The sequence below is a fragment of the Pseudogymnoascus verrucosus genome (genome assembly GCF_001662655.1).
Source record: "Pseudogymnoascus verrucosus strain UAMH 10579 unplaced genomic scaffold scaffold_7, whole genome shotgun sequence".
Taxonomy (NCBI): Eukaryota; Fungi; Ascomycota; class Leotiomycetes; order Thelebolales; family Thelebolaceae; genus Pseudogymnoascus; species Pseudogymnoascus verrucosus.
In genome coordinates this window covers 338,076-352,905 of record NW_017263658.1, presented here as the reverse complement: position 1 = coordinate 352,905, position 14,830 = coordinate 338,076, and the positions used below count along the sequence as shown (strand labels likewise).

General features: G+C 47.8%; 7 protein-coding genes across 7 annotated transcripts; 3 read left to right on the top strand and 4 right to left on the bottom strand.

The window, feature by feature from the left end:
* Positions 1-143: 143 nt before the first annotated feature.
* Positions 144-945, bottom strand: VE01_02887 (uncharacterized protein; the record flags this gene model as incomplete). The annotated part of the gene is made up of 3 exons (XM_018272391.1): positions 144-206; positions 258-491; positions 559-945. 3 exons carry the CDS (start codon positions 943-945, stop codon positions 144-146), a joined length of 684 nt encoding a protein of 227 aa, XP_018133199.1.
* Positions 946-1,914: 969 nt separating this feature from the next.
* VE01_02886 (uncharacterized protein) lies at positions 1,915-2,382 on the top strand. The gene is made up of 2 exons (XM_018272390.2): positions 1,915-1,964; positions 2,015-2,382. The coding sequence occupies exons 1-2, from the start codon at positions 1,922-1,924 to the stop codon at positions 2,236-2,238; spliced, it is 267 nt and encodes an 88-aa protein (XP_018133200.1). The 5' UTR covers positions 1,915-1,921; the 3' UTR covers positions 2,239-2,382.
* Positions 2,383-2,550: 168 nt separating this feature from the next.
* VE01_02885 (uncharacterized protein) lies at positions 2,551-3,317 on the top strand. Its single transcript, XM_018272389.2, has one exon. It carries the CDS (start codon positions 2,786-2,788, stop codon positions 3,269-3,271), a length of 486 nt encoding a protein of 161 aa, XP_018133201.2. The 5' UTR covers positions 2,551-2,785; the 3' UTR covers positions 3,272-3,317.
* Positions 3,318-3,403: 86 nt separating this feature from the next.
* VE01_02884 (uncharacterized protein) lies at positions 3,404-6,063 on the bottom strand. The gene is made up of 6 exons (XM_059463488.1): positions 5,995-6,063; positions 5,795-5,923; positions 5,464-5,744; positions 5,258-5,411; positions 4,556-5,205; positions 3,404-4,504 (listed from the first exon to the last, which is right to left on the bottom strand). Exons 1-6 carry the CDS (start codon positions 6,030-6,032, stop codon positions 3,729-3,731), a joined length of 2,028 nt encoding a protein of 675 aa, XP_059319948.1. The 5' UTR covers positions 6,033-6,063; the 3' UTR covers positions 3,404-3,728.
* A 420-nt stretch (positions 6,064-6,483) lies between these two features.
* On the bottom strand, positions 6,484-8,883 carry VE01_02883 (uncharacterized protein). The gene is made up of 4 exons (XM_018272387.2): positions 7,788-8,883; positions 7,288-7,741; positions 6,902-7,227; positions 6,484-6,798 (listed from the first exon to the last, which is right to left on the bottom strand). The coding sequence occupies exons 1-3, from the start codon at positions 8,783-8,785 to the stop codon at positions 7,036-7,038; spliced, it is 1,644 nt and encodes a 547-aa protein (XP_018133203.2). The 5' UTR covers positions 8,786-8,883; the 3' UTR covers positions 6,484-6,798; positions 6,902-7,035.
* Positions 8,884-9,175: 292 nt separating this feature from the next.
* On the bottom strand, positions 9,176-11,529 carry VE01_02882 (uncharacterized protein). Its single transcript, XM_018272386.2, has 2 exons — positions 9,688-11,529; positions 9,176-9,611 (listed from the first exon to the last, which is right to left on the bottom strand). The coding sequence occupies exons 1-2, from the start codon at positions 11,130-11,132 to the stop codon at positions 9,374-9,376; spliced, it is 1,683 nt and encodes a 560-aa protein (XP_018133204.1). The 5' UTR covers positions 11,133-11,529; the 3' UTR covers positions 9,176-9,373.
* A 177-nt stretch (positions 11,530-11,706) lies between these two features.
* On the top strand, positions 11,707-14,377 carry VE01_02881 (uncharacterized protein). Its single transcript, XM_059463487.1, has 7 exons — positions 11,707-12,000; positions 12,544-12,608; positions 12,659-12,788; positions 12,859-13,276; positions 13,331-13,672; positions 13,723-13,819; positions 13,878-14,377. The coding sequence occupies exons 1-7, from the start codon at positions 11,811-11,813 to the stop codon at positions 14,310-14,312; spliced, it is 1,677 nt and encodes a 558-aa protein (XP_059319949.1). The 5' UTR covers positions 11,707-11,810; the 3' UTR covers positions 14,313-14,377.
* Positions 14,378-14,830: the final 453 nt, after the last annotated feature.

Below are 14,830 nucleotides of genomic sequence, written 5' to 3'. Positions count from 1 at the left end.
GCATTATCTCTTCCGTCCATAAACAATGTAGTTAATAACCCAGCCCAAGGGCGAAAGCCCACGCCCGCAGGCAACACAAATGGCAAGAGCCGGCACGAAAAAGCAAGTGCTACGACACAAGACCAGCGGCAGAATACCCCAACCTAATCTCTCCCCTTTCCCTTCCCCTTCCTTTTCTCTTCCCGACCCTGGGCAGTCAACTCTGCCTGCCAAACGTCAGTGACGGCCCAACGAGGAAAGAAGAGATAGACACTGACCTTAATTCCGCGAAGAAGCACAACAATCTCCTCTTGGCTACGCAAAATCGCAAGGTTGATTTCCATCAGAGTTTTCGGGCGGCGCTGTGCCTCCATGCGGACCGAGACCGAAAAAGCCTCAGCAGCAGCCACCACGCGGTCACGCAGATTCCCTACCTCGCAGGGGGGCGAATGTTCGTATTTGGTCTGCAGGCTTAGAATGCGACGCGCTTCTGCATCGGCGAAGGCGGGGATCTACCACACCGGAGGGTTACCCTTCAGAACAATACAGAACAATAAATAGAGGGTACAGGGTACTCACTGGCTCGCACTTGCTGTTGAGACGGGTGCAGCGAGTGCACTTTATCGAGCGCGCAGGAAATTCACACTCGAAGGCTGGTTCGGAAGCAAGAAATTTGACACAGCGCAGGCATGCGTGTCGGTCGAGGTTGGCGGGGAGGTCATCCGGAGAGATATCTTCCTCCTCGGGCGTGTTTTCGTTTCCTCCGAGACTTGGAGATGGAGAGGGAGTGCGAGAACGAGAGTTGCGATGGCGACGACGACGGTGACAGTGAGTGGGGAGGGCGCTGGAATCTTCATCTTCATCCTTTATCTCGTTATTGATCTCATCTTTGACCTCGCGGGGACGTTTACGGTTTTTGGAACCGCGAGACGCAGGAGCTGCACCAGTCTGAGTGCTGCTACCCATGTTGGAATCCAATCGGGATGATGTTGTAGTTGTTGTCACGCTGAGAGGTTGGGGTTGAAAGAATAAGCTAAGGTAACAGAGTGTTGTATAATAATTCACTTCCACGCTGCCTGTGAATATGATCAGTAGGCGAGATTTATTACGAGTTATACCGCCCTTCATTTAAATTCACTCAGCTACCTACTCTCGTTTATCATGGAGTTGGCTCTAGGTGGCATATTGCTACGAGCCCATACCTATGGGCTCGTAGCAATATGCCACCTAGAACTAAAGATTTAGAACCATTTCCGTAGTGGACACAGAAATATGCCAGGTTACTTTACTAAAGGAAGCAATATGTGGCTCAAATCGGATAGCTTAGTATTTCTCTCATCGATTGTGCCGTTCCAAATTAATGAAGCCACAAGAGGATACCGAATACCTTGCTACTAATTATCAAAGAATATAAAGGACTTAACAAAACTTCTCATGTCTCTCAAAACATGCCACCCAAAAGTTTGAAGAGGGACTGCGGATGACAACAGTGGTTACAGCAACTGTATATATAACAAAGGCTTCCAATTACAAAGGGCTATAATTAGCATGTTATTTGCTTAGAAATACATCTGTCAGGTTAAATTGCTAGAACTAGTCACCGGCTTGTTTGTACAGTCCGCCTTCGGACATCTGGGAGGCACGAGTAAGTTGTGCTACTAATGGGGGCAAGACGGCAACCATAAACAAAGAGCATGTGCATTGAACATTCTAACATAGACCAATGACAACCAGTGTAATGTAACGCACATAACCGAGATGTTTTGGTCAGGTATCCGGCAAACAAAGACCGTATTTCTGTGATAAAACCCCATCGAGTTGTCTCGTCAGTTCTGTTTGACTTTTAATAATCTTACAATACAAAACAATACAACACAACCCTTTTACCACTTCAGACTTCATCTGACTAACTGGCCCGACAATTACTGATCAATGTATCAACATGGATAACAAAAATGAAAATAATAGAGGAGGTGGCAGCCTATGTGAGACCCTCCACTCTGTCATGGTCCTCACAGCCACTAACTGTCCGTAGGCAATCCGGAAACAAGATTCCAAGACCAAGGGAAGGACAAAGACCAAAACAATGATGAGCTGCAGCAGGAGCTGATCCCCAAGAGGGAGACATGTTCTCAGTTCCCTATATATCCATCCCTTGCGCTGTTTACCTATTTGTCTACTGTCAGCACCGTTCATGTTCTTATCATTTTACAGCAACTCAGCAAACTAGCAAAAAGAAAGGAATTCAAGGTTGGCTAAGCGGGTCCAGTCGATCTCTGCGATCCTCAGAAGCTTCTACGGAAATAGTACACCCTGACGAGTGCTCCTCATACGGTGATAATTATAGTGTCAGTGCTCCTAGCGCGTCGACGAGAAGCTCTGCAATAGTCGCCGCAGACGAGAATGATTTAGATTATCGCGATTCCCTGAGTTACCGCAATATTCATATCGAGTACGGAGAACTTCCAATTGAACGGATACAGCGAGCGACTGAGATGATAGAACGGCCTAGAGAAACCCCCAAGATGGACAATGCAGCTTTTCAGGATCTTATACGGACAATACGCAGGATTCAAACTCAAAATGAGTATGCTATTAAAGAGTTAGCATCAACGGTCGTTCCCGCTACAGAGCGGATTCTTGATGAGAGGTTTGTAAGGTGTTATAGTCGGTTGTGGCACCGTGCAATCCCATACCCCTTTTACCCGAACTCGCTGATGTGGCATCACTTCTTTCTCTCCCAAGACCCAAACCAGACTTTGTCTTCGGATTTTCCAGACCGGCCTTCACTACGCGCCAAAAAGCAATGATGATGCATCTGGTTGACGAATCTAGGCACAGCTACGTAATGCCAAACCAGGATGCGCGTTTCCCATTCCTGGCCATAGAGTTTAAGTCGCAGGCAAATAAAGGCACGCACTACGTGGCCACAAACCAAGTTGCTGGCGCCGGCGCCATTGCCCTAAACGGACAGCTTGAGCTGATGCGGCGAGCCTATGGCGTGACAGCAGTTGACGCGAGCGCGCTGCGCTTCTTCTCCATCACGATCGACCAGGCGTACGCGCAGATAAACGTACACTGGGTAGAGGGCATCCTAGGACAAGACGAGCCGTGTAGCTTCCGCGTCGAAAGGATTGCGAGGCACTTTATGGACAGTGTGGAGGGGCTGAGGGCCGTTGCGTGCGCAGTGGAGAATATCCTCGACTATGGCATAGATACACTACTACCGAGTGTTTGCGAGGCGCTGGATGCATACGAGACGACTATGATAGCTGCGAGGGATGGAATTTGATGCTTGGATTTTATTTCCAGAGTTGAGAGGGATCGAATTGGGGGTGGTGGACTGGTTTTTTCACTGTTGGACGGATTGAACTTTGCTAGCTATATGTTATTGCGTTGTCGCTAGGTTTTAGGCTTATAAAATCCCAGTTTTGCTGAGCCTTAACCGATGTAGTGAAAGCATTTGATTGACGTCCATTGGTTATCAAATTAACGTCATCAGAATTGAAGTAGAGAGGATCTGGAATTGTGCAATGTCCCATGCCAAAAAGCAAAACGTCGTTCAAATAGGATATCTTGGGAGTAATTAGCTACGAGATAGTGACAGGATATCAAAACTCGACTTGGAAAAAAAAGGACAAAAAAAAAGCATCAGCACCCCCTCAAATTATATCAGCTACCCGCATCTCATCTCCCAACTCTAAAACCCAACTCAATAGACATCACCTCCACCCACTCTCATCTCGGCCTCAAACCGGTACCTCCACTTCATCCTTCTCACGCGGCGCCGTCTCCGGCCCCGATCCCTTTGAGTCCTTAGAATCCTCGGCATTAGCCCAAGAGTCATCCTCAAACTTATACAACTCCGGGCAGTGCGTCGGCTCCCTCCTACGCAGGAAATTTGGGATATTCTTGAACCACCACGGTAGCACGGTGAACATCTGATACTTGGTATGCGTACTCGTCGGCACAGCAAAGACGTAATCCAGCTCCTCGAGCGTGCGCTGCTTCGTCTCGGGCATGAAGCAGAAGATTAAAAAGAGAGCCACAAGGTTCATAGCGGCGTAGAAGCTGAATGCACCAGGCGTGCCGAAGGCGCGCAGCTGGCGCGGGAAAGTGAGCGAGACGACGGTGGCCCAGAAATTGTTGGTCGCCACGGCCCAGGACATACCGATTTCTCTGTGTGAGAGGGGGAAGACTTCGGCGGAGTAGGTGAAGGGGACGGGGCCTTCGCCAGGAGAGTAGAACGCATCGTATATGTAGACGAAGAAGAGGACGACGCCAAGATGGGCGGTTTGATCTTGAGGGATGAAGTAGGCCATGCCAGCGGCTAGAAGGGTCCATGACATATTTGGGAAGGTGAATAGGAGTAGACCGCGTCTGCCGAAGGTGTCGATTGTCCAGACGGCGGGCCAAGCGAAGACAAAGTTGACGAGGCCGAAGCCGAAGGATGCGAGGAGCGCGACGATGTCGGAGGCGCCCGCATTGCGGAAGATGGTGGAGGAGTAAAATGACATGATATTAACTGCGTAATTGTTAGCTTGGCATCACGGATGGCGAACAGTGTTGCACTTACTTCCGCACATTTGCTGCGCCAGCATAACGACTCCCGAAGCCAGGGTGGCTCGACGAAGACGGGGGATGGTGAACAGTTCGATGAATCGAGTGAACATGTTGCTGTTCTTCGATAGTCCAGACTTCTCCAATAGAGCATCCTCATAGACGAGTTGGGCGTGAATAAAATACAAATCCCTCGCCGCCTGTAGTTCCGAGTTTCGTAGACGAACAAGAGATCTGTATGCCTTGCTTACCTGACCTTTCTTCAAAAGCCAACGCGGAGACTCAGGACAGAAATAGACGCCTATAAGGAGAGGGATAACAGGAACAAATGCCGAGCCAAACTGAAGGCGCCAGACAAGTTTGCCTGTGTTGACAAAGACAAGGTTTGCGCATGTCCCGAGAAGGATGCCAAACGCAGTCCAGACCTGCCAGGACATGACCAAACCACCACGAATTGTCCTTGGTGCAATCTCTGCAGAATAGACGGGAACAGTGACTTCTTTCAGTCCCATACCAATCCCGAGAAGGATACGGCATACGACAAGTTGGGGCCATGTCTGCACGGTGGCTTCGCCAAACGGAGCGAGCAGACTGAAGATGGCGGCAAGAAAGATTGTTCCCCTACGACCGAGGATGTGGTTGATAGGGTCGGATATCCAGGCTGCACTATGGAGAGGGTTAGAATAAATGTAGGCTAATGGGCATGGTTCACACGTACAAAAGGCAAATCGCAATGTATGGGGCGGAGTTTATGAACCCCACTATCCAAGAATTCTTGTCACAGGTCGCCGCGTTGGCAGGATCCTTACAAAATTCTCCAGTGTCAGGAATCCCAAGCGCCGGCGAAAATGTGAGATTGGCTCCATTGGATCCTGTGATCAATGTAAGCCGCTGAGCTCCCGGCGCCGCGGATGATTAGCCTACCTGTTTGATCCCATCCTTGAATGGCGGCGGCAATCGAGTTCAGCACGATGGTTAGGTAGAGGATTCTTGGATGCTTCCACTTGTGCGTGACTTCCTCGCGCAAAATTCGGCGATCTTCGTCATCGAGCTCGGTGATTTCATCAATGCCCGCTGGGTTCTGTGCGACGAGGGCGCCTTTGATGAGCATCGGTATCATTTCACGGAGGTCAAACTCTGAAGCGAAGCCCTCAACATCCTGGATTAACTGTTCCTTGGGGATGCCAACGAGGGGATTTTTGATCCTGTGAATGGACTTAGTGAGGCTACGGCTGAAGGGGGATAAGTAACGGACTCTCCGGTGACATTCTCGGTCAGGGCTGCGAAACTGTCCTTTTCAAGGCTTTTATCTACGAAAACGGAGCCCTTGCGCTTCTCTGTAGTAGCATCAGGAGTAGGATCTGCGACAGATTCTGTCGCTGGGCTGTGGGGAAGAAGTAATGGTTAGCCTTGCTCGTTGTTTCAGCTGTTTTGTAATCACGAGGGTTTGCCTACGCGTTGTTAATCTCGGGATCACCGTTGGGGTCCGCCATATTGTGCAACTATTAGCTGGCGCAATTAGAAGAATAGGCACACGATGAGGTGGAAAGAATTGGTATTCGGACTGTATATACTATTTGGGGGGATGGGGGACTCGTGTGGTCGTAGCGAAAATCCTCCTCTCCGACTCGGAGGGAAAGTTTGTTTATGAGTAAAAGCTGTGCGAACAAGGCTACAAGGCTCGCCCTGGGCGACATATACTGACATCATTAATCCATGTTCAACGGTGAGGCGCATTATGCGACTAGCAGAATGTAGAAGGTTGTGCGACAGTAATATATGTTACCTATGGACACATGATTATTGTGGCTGCGATGGCTTGCGAGTCGACCATTGAGATGTGAGAATGAAGTGAAATATTTCCGGGGGTGGTAACAACCGGAGCTACCCCGCATGGCGTTGCTGTCAAACCTTGTAAGCACTACCGCAGCCGTGCTCAGGGTCCTCCCTGTCGGTACGCTATTTGTTGATTAGGAGATATGATATGTTCTTTATTCTTTGTATCCTGTTTATCTAATGGGTTCGTTCGGTTGACTTGGCAGCTTACGCCTTTCAACCTTTGGACATTACAAATCGGTATGTAACGTTGCCTGCCTATGTACTATAGTTCCTCTCTACATACAGCACAGTATTAGAGGATCTTCAGTGTTGTCTATTCTTGAGCGTATGTTCCGTATGTTCCGTAGTAACTTCAAACATTTAACCTCCGTCGCTGTTTTACAAAGTTCGTTGACAAATCTCGTTTGCCCACTTTCTAAACTATTGCACCCCGGGTTAATCACTGTACACTTATTTGTAGCTTGAGGTATCCACACACTAAATTTAAGGACGAGTGGTGGACACAAAAGAAACGAAGAAATACCTTTTTGGAGTCCCTTCCAAGCATCTTCACCATGGCGGCACCAGCGATGCGGCTATTCGCCAGCTCTTCATCTTGGCCATCTTATTGCACGTATCCCTCCAAGTTCATTCGAAATCCGTTTGCAATGAGAATCCCTAGCAAGTGACGGCATGGGACTTCTCTAGTAAGGGCTGCAAGTAACGCGATTGGGCTCCCCTCATCCGCGACAGTTGTTCAAACAAAGCCACAAGGTATTCACGACCTTGCGGATATGGCTCCGACATATCACCTTCAGCACATTTTAGCACGTCTGTTAAACAGGCGGCTATATCGGCCAGCTTTTGCTCCTATAATACCAGACAGATGTAAGTAGTTGTTCTGGTGAAAGAGCTCTTCGGCCAACTAACCATTCCAATACCGTGAGAGTCTAATGTTTCCTGATTCACCGAGCTGATAGTTCTCACGACATCTCGTGCAAGGAGAATCGGGTATTGTAAATTAAAAGGCTCCTCGGTAGAGTTCGTAGTGAGTAGGCCCTGCTTCACACTGAGCTGCCACAGACGCATCTGTAGCCATTGTCTTGATACCAAGATGTCTAGTTGGTGCGTTTCAAGGGTTTCATATGTTATGGACGACGCAGCCAGCTTGCGGAGAACTTCAACAAGCCAAGTCTTAGAAAAGTCGGCGCTTTTTGACGTACTATTCACCATAGATAGGAACGTGCTATCGATGACGATAAATAAGTTGACAAGATTGACGAATCCGTATAGAAGTTGCGGCTCTTCCGATCCAAAGACTGCGGGTAGTTTGTTTAATGAGGTCTGGATTTTAATACGGTTCTGCTGCTGAAGAGCATATGCCCTACAAAACCGTTAACTCCGATCGGTGAACAATTCTTGGCATATACCTTTCAGTAATAAACAAAAGCCAGAATGTCCTTCGATACCACTGCTCCTGTCTAGTCTCCAGCTGGGATAAGTAGACTTCGTCATCAAGTTTAATTGCTTCAGCAAACGAGATGGCTTCGTGAAGAAAATGTCGAGCTTGGTTGTGCTTTTCGAGGTTTCCGTAATAGCCAAATAAAAAGAAGGATGTCAGAACGGTTGATAGATTTGGGTTTTCAATGTAATTGCATCTATGGCGCGTCCGTAAACACTCCTCGATTAACATCCCAGCAGATATTGTTGGAATATCATTCGGCACAAAGTGCCCTGGGAGACTGAGCTGCACTATTGTCAGTGCTGAAACAGCAGTTAGTAAAGCATGCTCTCCTGGAGGTAGAGCAACCTGATCCTCGAGCACTTTTGAATTGAGATACTTGTTTCGATCCAAGACCGGCATTATCGGGAAAAGGTGGTCAAAGTACATCTCTATTAGCGGTAAGAGATCTACAATCGACACTTGGATACGCGGTTTTTTGTCAGGCCAGCCATCGTAAGAATCTTCAGAGGCAGCAGGCCGTGCAACTAGGCCCGGCGCACCGTAGGTTTCGGGATATACTGGCGACCCGACGGATAGGGAGGCTGCATCGTTGTGGCTTGCAACAGAGATATTGCTCGGTAAATTTGGTTGCAAATTGTCCAAAGAGCACGCAAATTGATACTCCAGTGACGTTGGTGACGAGCTGCTGGTTGGTAATCTCTGTTGCCCCTCGTAGACTGGCTCGCCATTGCTTTGGAAAATAGAACCCAGCCCTGCACTATCTTGGCTCTTCTCCCGTCCCTTCATCTTTGGAGAATGCAAGTAGGTGCATGTAAGCGATTTCGTACGGCAGTTCCCGCATGGTAGAGAGGTATCGCATCGGATCTTTTTTCTTCTACAGCAATCGCACGCACGACGTACGCTGCCATAGAATTGGACTTCTGGTATTCTGACGGGCCCGCTTTGGCCATAGGGGCTGAGCATCGCAAAATGCTGCGACACTAGTGAAGTTGTCTGGTGAAAGCTATAAGTGTTCTGTAAAGTTTTGAATTGTGGAATTCTTAGTGGAGGTCATGGGATGCAGAAGGCATTTGGTGTTGTGGGGAAGGTTCATGGGGAAGATCCCCACGAACCTGGGGATGGAACAAGGTTAATCCGAGTATAGGAGCGCATGGACATATTATGAGAAGGGCTGAGGACCAGTATGATAAGGTAGACCAGTCGAAAATAACCCTGTCAAATGAATTAGCAGCAAAAACTATTGCTGATTTGGTTTAGGACGAGAGTAAAACTATATATCCCTGGACGCTATTTCGACTCACAAACAGGGCGGTTCACAAAGTGAGAATAAGACAGACACATAATTTAAATCAATCCGCTAATAACATTAAACTACTTTGATATTTGCAGGTACGTAGATCATCCAACACTGCGAGACAATTTTATTCTGAAATTAGACAGTTTTAGCCTCTGAGGAGTAACCGCTACTATATATTCAGTAACTCCAAAAGAGTCTAGTTCCCGTGCATATTGTACCTTGATCTACTCCGACCAATGGAGACGGAAGTGACCCTATGCTTTCTCAACCTCCTCAAGATGTATGGCCTTCTCTGCGAAGACTTTAGAGTCTCCTTGAAACTGATCAACAGCAGTATCCTTGAACTTCCGAGCGGCGACTTTTCTTTCGAACAGGATATCGAGTTCGCCATAGGTGCGACCTTTGGGCTCAGGGAGGCGGAAAAAGGACCAGATCAAAACCGTAAAGCAAATACTGCCCCAGAAAAATCCAGCCTTGCCCGCCCAGTTCCAGCTGTATTATTATTATTAGCTGTTCTTGCCGGTGCAATTACAATGGTTTTAACACTGATAGAAATTTTAATACATACGCAGTTGGGTTGAGCATGTAAGGGATTATGACGTTGTTGACAATGCTGAGCATGTTGTAGGTGTTCCTTGCAAGGACAACGGTCTTGGTGCGAAGACGAGTGGACGAAAGTTCGGAAACGAGTGAATAGCATACCGGTCCGACGGTGGAGTCGTATACAAAGGTATAGACCAGCAACATTGAGCCAGTAGCCCATGACGCAGAAGCGTTTTCAGTGCCAGCAAGAGAGACGAAGCCGACTATAAAGAGGACCACGCAAAGTGAGGCTAAGCCTCCGACGTAGAGCGTACGACGACCAAAGTAAGTCATTAGAACCCAAGAGAAAAGCGTCCCAACCATTCCGAGGCCGTATTGACCAAGAGACATGCTGAAAGAGTTTGATGTCGCAAGCCCAGCTTGCACATAGAAGTAGGTGGAATAAGACATGAGACCAGCCCCAGAGAGGTTTTGTGCCGCCCATGTGAGACAAACAACTTCTGTACGTCGAAGATCTGTGCCCTTAAAGCAGTCCGCATAAGATGTACCTGCAGCAATCTCCTTCTCGAGCTCATTTGTGTGGATGATCATGGCAACCGTCTCATCGACATTGAAATCTGGGTCGTTTTTGCCTGTTAATCGTAATATAGATTGCTTGGCCTCTTCGACGCGGCCTTTGCGGACTAGCCACCATGGGCTCTCGGGAGCGAGAAACACGCCCACGAGAATTGGGATTGGCCAGACCCACTGTATAGCGAAGGGGATCCGGTAGGCCCATTCATCCTTCCTGTCCACGAGTCCCTTTAGTACTCCAGATGCAATGAACTGGCCAATGACCCAGCACAGATTGACGTATGTGGTCAGATAACACCGTAGAACAACAGGGCAGACCTCGGAAGCATAAGTGACGGTGAGTGTTTGGAAGACACCAAGGGGAAATCCCATGAGGAACTCTCCCACGAGGAGCGTCTGTACGTTCTGTGCGAAGAAAAGAACGAAGATGAATGCGATTGTGAGGAGTAATGATCCTATCATTGTCTTTCTGTAACCAAAACGCTCTGAGATAATGCCGTTTGCGAATAAGCCGAGGATTTGTCCGATATTGATGGCATTTGAAAGACCAGCTTGCCATGCTGCTGTGAGTCCGTAACTGCCGTCTGGGTTCAGCACACCGTACTTCTCCTGGAAAGGAGGGAAGGCAAAGAAGGATCCCATTAAGACGACGTCGTAGCCTTCCATGATAATGGCTGTAGACAAAAGAACCGACCACCCAATGGCCTTGGGATAGAGCCTAAGGGCTTGCATGATTGACATCTGTTGTTCTTTGGCCGTGCCCAACTGAGCATCCTCGACGAGGTCGGCGAAGTCTGAGTTTTTTTTCTCTGCCAGACGCGTTACGGCGCTGCTATCGACGTGGGTAGCATCTCCGTCGGACGCCTTTGTATCGGCATCATGAGAATCAGCAGCCATGCTCGATTATAGCTGAATGCAGCCTCGTGAGGTGTTGTGTAGAACAAATGTGTGAGAACCCCAGGTAGGGACGAAGTTATGAGAAGATGATGATGTGATAATGAGAGAATGTGAGAGTGTGAGGGAGCGGCATGGCGTGATTTATATATTCTTTGGGATGCCCACGTATTGCAGACTCCCCATAAAGAAGGGCCTCCCATCAGACACCAAAACAACCCATGCGACAACTTCGCCCCGGACCCCGTACCCCATACTCTGTACTCTACAGTCCGAAATCTATCATTTGCGCTCCATTATTTGGAAAAGTCTACCTCCCGTCAAAGTGTCGGCCGAGGGCCGAAGTCAAAAGCGGTCCAGGTCCATGAGGCTGTCACGTTTGGTCGACAGGGGACGGTGCTTCTCCGGGGGTCTAGCCAATAGAACAGGACCCTGACCCTAGGGTATGGTGGGTCAACCCAGATTTCCAAACATCTCCACCCTGAGCTTGCCCATTAGCTGACAAGTGAGCTACTAAAAGAACTGCCAAATTGTTTTAGCGTCGGGAGCTCAAGCAAATATTACGCTATACACTTTAGGAAATTCGCCGAAGCCAACAGGAACTTCAAATCGAAAAAATATCGTTCCCTCTTTTAGGAATTAGGCCGCCATATAACATACTCCATACTGCGCTAGCTATTTATGTGGAGATACATGCGTCACCCGAACGGAGGTTCTAAATACTGTGGGGTGAATGTTGAAGTGGTCCGGTTCGTTCCAATCCGGTTACCTGGCGGGGTTCCCAGTATGGGTACTGCGCGAGTTTACAAAGTTTGTCTATGGATGTCCAGAAGCAGTAGTTCGCCGACAAATTGTAGATTTGGGTCCTCCGGTAAGTTAAGTATCACTTCCACTCGTACGGGTCCTTCTCGGAGCCCCATTGTATGATCCAGCGATCGCTGGATCAGAAAGACGTACAGTATATAACACCTTTCTCTTTTGTTATTTGTGAGGGCAAGTAAAACAAGAAGTTTGTTTATTGCACCCTATCCATTTGCTTTGTTTGAATATGTCTGCGCACATCGTCAATTCCATCGAGGCAGGGAAACGCCAACCTCTGACGAAAGCCTGGTGGAAAGAAGCGTCAGTCTACCAGATTTACCCCGCATCGTTCTGCGACAAGAATGGCGGTGGATTTGGGGACATTGCTGGCATCAATTCTAAGCTGGACTACCTCAAGAATCTAGGTGTCGATGTCGTATGGGTTTCTCCAGGTAAGACCGCCATATCGCCCCCGTGGTTGACGGAACCAATGCTAATCCTATGCACCAAACAGTGTACGAATCCCCGCAGGCTGACATGGGATATGATGTTTCGAACTACTGTGCTATCGACAGCATTTACGGAACGATGGAAGATGTTGATGCTTTGGCAGCTGGTTTACATGCAAGAGGCATGAAACTTGTTATGGACCTTGTTGTCAACCACACTTCAGACCAGGTAATTCCATATATACCGGTAGCCCATCCCAAGCTTATCCATAAATGCAGCATGATTGGTTCCGCGAGTCCAGATCCTCACGAGACAATCCGAAACGTGACTGGTACATTTGGAGAGATCCACACTTCGACAGTGAAGGACGGCGCCAGCCGCCGAATAACTGGGCGTCGATATTTGGAGGTAAGTCATCTAGACGCACGGCAGCAGCACGTGATAGTGGCAGGACAAATTCTGACTCAGATGGTGTTAGGAAGCGCATGGTCGTTTGACGAGCTCACTGAACAGTATTACCTCCGTCTGTTTTGCCATGAGCAGCCGGATCTGAACTGGGACAATCCGCAGGTTGCTCTTGAGGTGGAAAAGATTATGAGATTTTGGCTTGACAAGGGCGTAGATGGTTTCAGAATGGATGTCATCAACCTGATTAGCAAAGTACCAGGACTTCCAAACGCCCCGATTACAGTCGAGGGTCAACTTTATCAGCCAGGGTATATGCATTATGCTTGTGGCCCACGGCTCCATGAGCATTTACGCGGCTTACGCAGAATTCTTGATGAATACGACGCTTTTGCTGTCGGCGAGATGCCTTGGGTAAAGAATGAGAAAGATGTTATGGATGTTGTTTCCGCAGAGAGGAAAGAATTGAACATGATTTTCCAGTTTGATATGTGAGTTCAAGCCCATCCCATTTCTCTAATACATATGCTCACATCTTTCAACAGCGTCGACATGGATAATGGTGCGGGTGGCAAGTTTGAGAAGCAAAATTGGGAGCTTATTGACTTGAAGAATATTGTTGAGAAGTGGCAGACGCGACTCTACGAGGAGGGAGGCTGGAACGCCCTGTTCCTTGAGAACCATGACCAGGGTCGCTCAGTTTCGCGCTTTGCGTCTGACGAACCGCAATTCAGAGTTTATGGAGCTAAGATGCTTGCCACATTTATTGCTCTACAATCGGGGACGCTCTTCGTCTATCAAGGCCAAGAAATAGGGATGGCAAACATGCCCAAAGACTGGAGCATTGAAGAATATAAGGATGTCGAGACGCAAAATTATTGGAAGAGGTAAGCAACTGTTTTGAGTCCCCATCAGTTTCTAGAAACTAATATTATAGCGCTGTCGAGGAGTTTGGAAATGATAAAGAAAGAATTGATCAATACATGAAGGAGATCCATATTAAAGCTCGGGATCATGCTCGAACACCCGTCCAGGTATGAATATTTGATCCACCGGTGCTTAGATTGTTCTTGGATTTAATGAATTGTACAGTGGAATTCACAGAATAATGCTGGGTTCAGCGATTCCACGCCATGGATGCGAGTTAACCCCGACTACGTCAAGTGGAACGCAGAAGATCAGGTTGGCAAACCGACGAGCGTCTTCACTTACTGGCAGAATCTTCTGAAGACGCGGAAGCTTTACAAGAACGTCTTGGTTTACGGGAGCTTCGAAATGGTTGACCGGGCTCACAAATCTGTCTTCTGTTATCGGAGAGCTTATGGAACTGCGGCCGCAACAGTGCTTCTAAACTTCTCAAAGCAAGACGTAGAATGGACAGTTCCGCCTGATGTTTTAAGAACCACGAATGTGGCTCCATTAATACACAATTACGAGGATCTCAGACAAGCAATGGATGGAAAAATTCACCTGCGCCCCTTTGAGGCGCTGGTATGGATTGAGGACGGCTACAAGGCCAACCTATGATTAGATTAGTGATAGAGCTCCGGCTTTCCCATAGATCTGTATTTGTCAAATTTGATAGAGAAGAACTTATAGAATATATATTAGACTATGATCGCTCGTTGCAAACAAATTAATTAGATAGCTCAAACTTTCCTTGATACACCTTGCTGCTGGAAAATCAGAGGCGAATAGACAAAATAGCCCTCAGTTATAGAGACATATGTAGCCCAGTAATTGGTAATTAATTCAGCTGATACTCTCGATATATTTTTACAGAAGCACTTAGTGACATATTTTATTTTGGATATTATTATTATTATACCTTCGCACATATAAAATGTCATTTTTCGCTAATTTATGGTACATAAACATAGACGAATACAAACATTACAAACATCGCGTCTCCATGGCGGCGAAAAATTATTTCAACTGCAGTTTCCGCCGGTTCATCTTTATTTGCTGGTATCGCAAAATCAGCAGCGAGGCCATCACGGCCACTATACCCCCGCGTATATAGCTCAAGCTGGTGTCGAAAACTA

Bases quoted from the DNA above. Each gene is read 5' to 3' on its own strand.
- VE01_02881 (XM_059463487.1), top strand. From the start codon at position 11,811: ATGTGGAGATACATGCGTCACCCGAACGGAGGTTCTAAATACTGTGGG. The intron at 12,609-12,658 runs GTAATTCCATAT...CCATAAATGCAG, and splicing joins TCAACCACACTTCAGACCAG to CATGATTGGTTCCGCGAGTC. The intron at 13,820-13,877 runs GTATGAATATTT...TGAATTGTACAG, and splicing joins ATGCTCGAACACCCGTCCAG to TGGAATTCACAGAATAATGC.
- VE01_02886 (XM_018272390.2), top strand. From the start codon at position 1,922: ATGGATAACAAAAATGAAAATAATAGAGGAGGTGGCAGCCTAT. The intron at 1,965-2,014 runs GTGAGACCCTCC...AACTGTCCGTAG, and splicing joins TAGAGGAGGTGGCAGCCTAT to GCAATCCGGAAACAAGATTC.
- VE01_02883 (XM_018272387.2), bottom strand. From the start codon at position 8,785: ATGCTCAGCCCCTATGGCCAAAGCGGGCCCGTCAGAATACCAGAAGTC. The intron at 7,742-7,787 runs GTATATGCCAAG...ACGGTTTTGTAG, and splicing joins CTTTTGTTTATTACTGAAAG to GGCATATGCTCTTCAGCAGC. The intron at 7,228-7,287 runs GTTAGTTGGCCG...CTGGTATTATAG, and splicing joins ACTCTCACGGTATTGGAATG to GAGCAAAAGCTGGCCGATAT.
- VE01_02882 (XM_018272386.2), bottom strand. From the start codon at position 11,132: ATGGCTGCTGATTCTCATGATGCCGATACAAAGGCGTCCGACGGAGAT. The intron at 9,612-9,687 runs GTATGTATTAAA...ATAATAATACAG, and splicing joins TACATGCTCAACCCAACTGC to CTGGAACTGGGCGGGCAAGG.
- VE01_02885 (XM_018272389.2), top strand. From the start codon at position 2,786: ATGATGATGCATCTGGTTGACGAATCTAGGCACAGCTACGTAATGCCA.
- VE01_02884 (XM_059463488.1), bottom strand. From the start codon at position 6,032: ATGGCGGACCCCAACGGTGATCCCGAGATTAACAACGC. The intron at 5,924-5,994 runs GTAGGCAAACCC...TCTTCCCCACAG, and splicing joins GATCCCGAGATTAACAACGC to CCCAGCGACAGAATCTGTCG. The intron at 5,412-5,463 runs GTAGGCTAATCA...CATTGATCACAG, and splicing joins TCAAGGATGGGATCAAACAG to GATCCAATGGAGCCAATCTC.